The 7,848-nt window shown below is 41.6% G+C and overlaps 1 protein-coding gene across 1 annotated transcript; it reads left to right on the top strand.

Annotated features, from left to right (window-relative positions):
• dnajb4 (DnaJ heat shock protein family (Hsp40) member B4) lies at nucleotides 1–6,299 on the top strand. The gene is made up of 3 exons (XM_063462775.1): nucleotides 1–492; nucleotides 2,612–3,192; nucleotides 5,286–6,299. Exons 1-3 carry the CDS (start codon nucleotides 282–284, stop codon nucleotides 5,514–5,516), a joined length of 1,023 nt encoding a protein of 340 aa, XP_063318845.1. The 5' UTR covers nucleotides 1–281; the 3' UTR covers nucleotides 5,517–6,299.
• Nucleotides 6,300–7,848: the final 1,549 nt, after the last annotated feature.

The raw sequence follows: 7,848 nt of genomic DNA, 5'->3' as shown, positions 1-7,848 counted from the left end.
TTTGGCGCTGTGGATGCAGGGGAGGGAGCTGTGTCTATTTAAAGAGGGTCATCCAGTCACGGATAAATAACAGAGGGTCCACGGCGTTGACTAACCCCCTCTAAATGGTCTTCATCCTCCACTGTGTGTCTGTCTGCGGATACTTATTGTTTATTAGTCAGCTGTGACAACCATCCGCCGACTCGCGTCAGGCCAGTCTACCAGCTCTGCTCCAGGAGCTCTAGCCCCCTTTTTATTTGTTAATTTATTATTTTTCTTATAGGGGGATAAGTGGGGTAAAAATGGGCAAAGATTACTATAAAACGCTGGGTATCTCTAAAGGAGCCACGGATGAGGATATAAAAAAAGCTTATAGAAAACAGGCGCTGAAATGGCATCCGGACAAAAACAAGTCTGCAGCCGCCGAGGAGAAATTTAAGGAAATCGCCGAAGCATATGAAGTCCTCAGTGATCCGAAGAAAAGGGAAATTTATGATCAGTATGGAGAGGAAGGTAACGTATATTTTTTAATTACATGCTATTGTGTGTTTCGGGTTAAAACACCGTTATGAACGCGCTGTGAAGCTGGATGGCTGCATGTAAAACACAACTGGCTTCAATTCAAGTCACACACTGTAACCAGCACAGCAGCAGGCCCACAGCACAGCTGTTCGGCAGATCATCTGCATACATTTCTGTGCATTTTATCATGAGGCTCAGTCCATATGTGGCACGGCACTTACAGTAATAAGCTCCAATTTTAAGAGAAACCGGGGGTAATATCGATTCACACGACTTTCAATTACCCAACAGTCATTCTGTACAAAATGTTACAGCAGCAGAGGTACATGCAGCTACATGGAGATTTTCAGTCCAGACTGCTATTTTCGGGGATCTTTGGTTGGTGTGAGGAAGGAAAAATAGACCATCCATCATCTCCACAACCACATATTTAAAATTTATGGAGGCATATTATGATTTTTACAATTTTACTCACACAAAAACATTTTTCTCCTCTTAATGTAACTGGATACACGAGGAACCTTTCTCAGAAATGCACAGTTTAAGGCACGGAAAGTGTAAAGTAAGAAAATGCATGCAGGAAAAAGGTAAAATGACATCATGAACATGGAAATTTGAACCATATGGCTTCTGTAAGGGCTCCCTCAAACCATGCAAACAATTCCCTGAGTTGGGAGTTGATCTCAATCAAAAATCCGCTGATTACTAGTGGTGAGATCCATTTTGAAGAGGAAAAAAGAAAACCAGACAAATTTCCAATTTTGTAACAGGGGACATGCTCTTATATGTGATACCTCTACCAGAAAGTGTATCCCATCATCCCATCATTTCCACAAAGGTGGCGTGGTTCAACTTTAGCAGTTGTACTCAGTTTGGCCCTGTGATGGAGATACATGAAAAACTTTTACCTGAACAGTTTGAGAAGGAAGAGATGTAAAGAAAGAATGCGCATAACATGGCTCCTGCAATGGCTCCATCAGAGAATCTAACTGCAGCTTTACAATTACCCCCTACATGAGTCATCTCCTCTAATATCTCAAAGATATCTTTCCTGATATTGATATTAAAAATACTTTGTATGTAAGACTCAGAATTTGTCCATCTATGTCTGAAGTGGCTTGACTTCTCAGCAATTTTTGTCATTTTCTTGCACTAATCCAATTTTCCTTCTTGTGACACCAGTACTATCCCCTCCACTCAGAGTACCAACCAGTATCAGCTGCTAGTTGAATAACAGGCACAGTCTGGTGTTGCCATGTTGGCATTTTTCCCACATCATGTCTCTCCAGTGCAACAATATTATTGTTGTGATGTCATAGCTTTGAGACTGGGGGAGACTGGAAAACTGTGATAATGGAAGAATTTGTACTTCAGGACTTTCTGCCAGAAAGGCTTTGCTTATTAACCTAAGCCTGAACATGGCAATGTAGATTTAACCAAACTGTGACTGAAAACTGAAAATTATAATGATTTAAAAAAAAAATTTAAAAGGCTAAAAACAATGCTATTTACAGTGACTTTTTGGTTTGGGGTAGTAAGTAGCACTGCTAGTCCTCACCATCAAAAGGAGGCAGCTGAGCTGGTTGGAGCATCTGTCTAGGATGCCTCCTGGCCACCTCCCCGGTGAGGTCCTGCTGAGAGGAGGCCCAGGAAATGTTGCAGTGATTGTATCTCTCAGCTGGCTTGGGAATTTCTCACCAGAAGAACTGGAAGAGGTGTTTGAGAACAGGGAGTCTCTCTGCCACTTTTCCCTCCCTCATCTGACGTCCCGAAGTTTTTCCCTTAAGGAAAACTTTCTTTACTCCCATATTTTTCAGTTTTATTTTGGAATGATGGTTGAGGAACAATTAATAAGATGTAGGTAATCTCTGAGGTAATGTGGTATTTTAACACTTAAAAACCACAGTACTCACTCAAGAATGATGTAAAGTGTGAAATAAAGAAACTGGGACCATCATGGTTTGATGTTTTAGCTCTAAGATCATTCAGCAGAACTTTGATAAACTGGGCTGTACTTTGAATCCACCTAAGTCAGAGTTTATCAGTCATGCTGTAAGTGCTCTCACTGAGCTGAGTGCTCATGTCATTAATCATTTCTGTTGCCCAAAAGGTCTCAAGGGAGGAAGTGGGCCCGCTGGTGACGGACAAGGCACCACTTTCACCTACACCTTCCACGGAGACCCTCACGCCACCTTCGCCACTTTCTTCGGAGGCTCCAACCCCTTCGAGATGTTCTTCGGGCGTAAAGCGAACGGGCGAGACGACGAGGACATGGAGGTGGACGGAAACGACCCCTTCGGCTCCTTCACCAGCTTCAACCTGAACGGCTTCCCCCGTGACGGCCACGTGGGCCTCGGGGGGCAGCAGCGGCGGAAGCAGGACCCGCCCATCATCCACGAACTGAGGGTCACCCTGGAGGAGGTGTTCCACGGCTGCACCAAGAGGATGAAAATCTCCCGCAAAAGGCTAAATCCTGATGGCAGGACCATGCGCACTGAGGATAAGATTCTCACTATCGAGATTAAGCGGGGCTGGAAGGAGGGAACCAAGATCACGTTCCCCCGGGAGGGAGACGAGTCTCCAAATACCATTCCCGCTGACATTGTTTTTGTCATCAAGGACAAACCACACCCCCACTTTAGGCGGGAGGGCTCCAACATTGTGTATCCAGTGCGTGTGAGCTTACGACAGGTGAGGCCTTTTCTATTTTGGCACCTGCTTTGTCTGAGCGTAGAGGTATTAATAGAGTCTGATAGATGAATAAGTCACACACAGAACAAGTTCATATTTAGCTGTGAGTGCAGCTTTTAATGCTCTGCAGCTTAAACGCTGGTCACAATCAATAAACTGTAGGTACTCTGCTTCAAAAGCTGTTTCCCTGGAAAGCACGGGCTTAAATGAATGAGTATAGTACCAGACCAAACTCACACACACACCTTGAATGCACACTTATGTAATCTGGATCATCGGCGCAGAGAAGTAGGAGCTGTATCGCAGGGAGCGCGGAGAGGCGACGGCTACCCACGCGCACACGGTGCAAGATGTACTTACTTATGTGGTTCCTCCCACTCTCCTCAGCACACAGTGAGATATATAACCTCCACATCTCTGAATTTATGACCACTACCAGCAGATCAGCTGTGCATGCTATAATTAAGCTGCCTTTTAATCAGTTTCCAATCACAATGAGACTCTTGTTAAGAGGAAAATGTGGGCAACTATGACCCAATTAAAAAAAATAAAAAAGCATACAGACAGAATGATAACTGAAGCCATTTAGTCTTTCAACATGGAAATTATGACCACCTGTAATCACTTGATGCTGATCAAACTTCCTTCTCTTGATAAAGACTAATCCGGAGAGTTAAAGTAGTTCAGGGCTCTGAAAATAGCCTTTAAGATTGTTTTGTGGAAGCAGATTTAAACTAAATTTTAAAGTCTGTTGAAGATTAATCAGAAATCTAAAAGACAGATGTAGCTTCTAGCTTGGATAATATGCTATAGTGCCTTAAACCTGCATTCTTGCTGATGACCAGCAGGGGGAGACTCCTCTAGTTGCAATGAAAGAAGTCAGGCTGTATAAAAATCTGTGGGGAAATGATCCTTCCTCTTACTTGATTCATGATCTCTTTGAACACTTTCCTGGTAAGCATATGGTCTCAGTTTCAAGTTGCATCTCACATTGAATGCAACATGTTGTTTGTTTTGTCAGTTATGCTCCTCGTTAGTGTCAGGAAGGAAAACCAAGCTGAGGATACTTTAGGTTTGAAAAGCTGCTGCCGGTCACACCCGGCTTCAACGCTAAGATGGCATCAGCTCGAGGCTCCAAAACAAACACTCGAAAATATTAAGTTGATATCATGTTAAAAAAAATATACAGTTTAGTTAATATGGTCACATTGTACTGGTAGCAGATGTTAGACTTGAGGAGCTTTTGTTTATCAGCTCATCTCTTTTCACTCTCAGTGTATTTGCTCTTTTTGTCTGCTTTTGTGCAGCTTTGGTTGCAGATTCTCTCTCTCAATCCACCTACGCTCATGTTTTGAGTTAGATTAGATAGAACAGTAAAATATTTGATTAATAGCTCTAGTGTAATGTCAGATTCTACGCATGTATCGCAAAGTAAGCATTGTTTTATCTGATCAGATAAAGCTGCAGTTAAATTGCTTTTTCTTTTACTTTTTAACTTGCATAACAAAGGCATGAACACATATTTTGACATTTGTTGTGTAATTATGTTTTTCCACTGACCTATACTGTGAATTTTTGCATGTATCTCATGCCTCTGGTTTAGTCTGCAGAAAAGATTCAAATGCAGAGAGGAAACCATTTTGGACTTTCAGGGAATTAAGGGGAAACTGTAATTATTGCTGGCATTGATAGCAGGAAAAACATATCAGATGGGCAAATAAGATAAATCCTGGAACCGCAGAGATCCAGCCAAAGGAAACACAGGGATTAAATACACACAAGCAGGGAAGGGTAATAAGAAACGGGTGAACACAATCACAAAACAAGCAGGGTGGGAAAACAACAGAGCAGAGAAGAACAAACACACGAGGATCAAACCTGTAGAATAAAGTAAGAAGGAAACTGAAAGTGGGACAAAGGAAGAGAAAACCTTTAATAAAAATAAAATAATGATAAAAGGAACCATAGATGATGCCCCGACATAGCCGGTGAGCAGATTTCTGTGTTATTTCTGCCGTTTTTGCAGTCGTCAGTGTGTGGGTTGCTGTTCTCCCGCTGATCCTCACCTTACACTCATATTCTTGTCTTCACAGTCGCTGTGCGGATGCTCCGTCACCGTGTCGACGATAGACGGGAAGACGTGCAACATGAAGATCACAGACGTCGTCAAGCCCGGCATGAGAAAAACTGTAGCCGGACAGGGTCTCCCGTTCCCCAAAAACCCCGAGCAGAGAGGAGACCTGGTGGTGGAGTTTGATGTGAACTTTCCCGAGTCTTTGCCGACAAACGCCAGAGATGTCCTGAAACGGCATTTACCTGCTTAGGAAGAAATAAACGAGGGAGACAGAGCCACATGACACACACCTACTTACAGACATACACACACACATGAACAAGGACAGTTCTGACAGTTCACAGATGGACCCCCCTTCCCAAATGGCGAATGTGCAATTTCTATTTTTGAGCTATGTGGTGTTTTTATAAATGCCATGCATGCTGCCAAGTTGATACAAGTGCGAGCGAAAGGCTGTTGATATCTGAACGTGCACATTTCATGTTTGTGGGCCTTTGCCACTTTTTCGTTAGTTGGAAATGTTTTGGTGTGAATGAGTCTACAGCTGCAAAAGCAAAAAACAAACTTTAGTGTCAAACAGCTCGTTGTCTTACTTTAGACTCGTCAGGCTTCACGTTTGTTTTGCCGCGAGCAGTGAACTTTGATTTGGAGGCTCTTTGAATGTGAGGTGGAAGGTGGTTGAATGAACTCAGCAGGTGCAATGTGTGCATTTTAGAAGCTTACCTGTGAAAATACAAGAACTTGAATTTTAAAATAAATATTTACACACAAACTGACTCGAGCTGTTTCAGCCACGGAGAGGCATTCAGAGACGCCTCCTCCTCCGGGATATAAACAGTCATCGCTTTAAAAAGAAAAAAAAAAGTTCATACTGCTTAGGATTATTTATAGTCTGTGTAGCATTATTATTACACAACATGGGTTCTTTGCAGCCCAGGGGGGAATGAAATGAACCTATATTTTGATAGTCAAATGTGAATAATTTGCTGTTGTAAAAAATGTTTCTGATGTGCAAAATTAAAATTAAAAATACCTTGACTGAATTTAATGTGTAAAGTTACTCACAGTACAAATATGAATGTGTAATTATAGCTGTCTGTTAGCTCCCCTGCTGCTGACGCATGCAGGAGAGCTGACATTTTCCCACCAGGGGACGCCACATCTTTATGACTCAGGGGCCCACAGCGAGGATGGTCCGTGTTAGCGCCAGATTTACTGCTGTTTAGTCATTTTCACTAAATTTCCCATTTTTATTTAGTTTTACATCAGTGATTTCTATTGATTTTAACTCAGTGAGTTTAGTGTCTGTTTCAGTGCTACTTTTACTGGCGTGGGTAATATCAGGAGTTCAGAAGAGTATAACAATAAATAGACATACAAAAAAAACCTCAAACTGGCTGTGTTGGCAGATAATAATATCCTGCAATTAAACTATAATTATCTATCTATCTACACATAGAAGCAGTGAATGATGAAGACTATGATGAACCCCAACAGAGTGATAGGTAACAACAGTTGCTTGTCTAAAATTACTGCAGGTATCTCTCCTCCTTGGCATTGTGTTAATGCACACGTGAAAACTGCCAAAACTTCAGCTTTGTCACAAATACTGATGATCAATTGATCAGATGCATTTAGTGCTATTTACCCTCTTAATTCCTATGGAAGCAGTAAGAGGATAGTTCGTTTTGCACACACTGCTTCTGCATTTTTTCTCAGTTTTTATTAAATGATTAATGACACGGTGTAATATGTCAGTGTTGTTCATCCAGGCTTGTATTTCGACAACTTTAAGCTTTGCTAAGGAACGATTGATTTTTGTCACGTTCTGACATATAAAAGCTTGAATTTTGAATAAGGTTGTACTTTCTTTTTACATAACTTGATCTGTCCATCCATCTTAAATTGTCCATCAGCATGTGTAGAGATTCATGCAGATGATGCGTCACTATCATGCACAGAGAGTGGAGAGTAAACACACATGCTCTGGGTAGTGTGGGAGCTCACCAGCTGCCGATCCTCTCTGTTCAAAATCGCCGTAACTCTGACTAGAAATTGGCATTTGGATTTTTAAATCTAGTATCTGTGAGCATATGTGAGTAAAAGTATGGCCTCTAAGTTAAAGGTCACGGTGTAAACCTGAAATGATGTCTCCTGGAGCTTTTACCAACCACAGTTTCCCATTTTATATTGTTTAATGTTGCATTTTTATCCAAAGTGCAGTGAAAGCCTCACCATTAAATGTTTAAGCTATGCATCAAAATTCATAAATCAATATTTAGTCCCTTTAAGCTTGCGCAGATTCGATAACTAACAAGTACGACTGATTTACAAAGGTCTTTACTTTTTCATTATCAGCATTTAAATTGATTCTTCAAAGCCTGTTTTAAAGAGGAGCATTCAAACAGCAACTTCATCCTCATAATTATTTATTCATCAACTAGTTCCCCCAGCGTTTGTACACCTGAGGAGCAGTTTAAACAGATTCATTTTATGCGATACGTGCTTCACGCTCAGCCTTCAAGTAACACGTTACTGCTGACTTATAAGCAACACGCTGATGGCCGTGTCACACTTGCTGC

The sequence above is a fragment of the Pelmatolapia mariae genome, linkage group LG18, assembly GCF_036321145.2.
Source record: "Pelmatolapia mariae isolate MD_Pm_ZW linkage group LG18, Pm_UMD_F_2, whole genome shotgun sequence".
NCBI classification, from domain to species: Eukaryota; Metazoa; Chordata; class Actinopteri; order Cichliformes; family Cichlidae; genus Pelmatolapia; species Pelmatolapia mariae.
This window is presented reverse-complemented; position numbering and strand designations above follow the sequence as displayed.

What these genes read in the sequence shown, in the direction of transcription:
- dnajb4 (XM_063462775.1), top strand. Translation starts at nt 282, where the DNA reads ATGGGCAAAGATTACTATAAAACGCTGGGTATCTCTAAAGGAGCCACG. An exon ending in TGATCAGTATGGAGAGGAAG is followed by an intron (nt 493 to 2,611) that starts GTAACGTATATT and finishes GTTGCCCAAAAG; the next exon opens with GTCTCAAGGGAGGAAGTGGG. An exon ending in TGCGTGTGAGCTTACGACAG is followed by an intron (nt 3,193 to 5,285) that starts GTGAGGCCTTTT and finishes TTGTCTTCACAG; the next exon opens with TCGCTGTGCGGATGCTCCGT.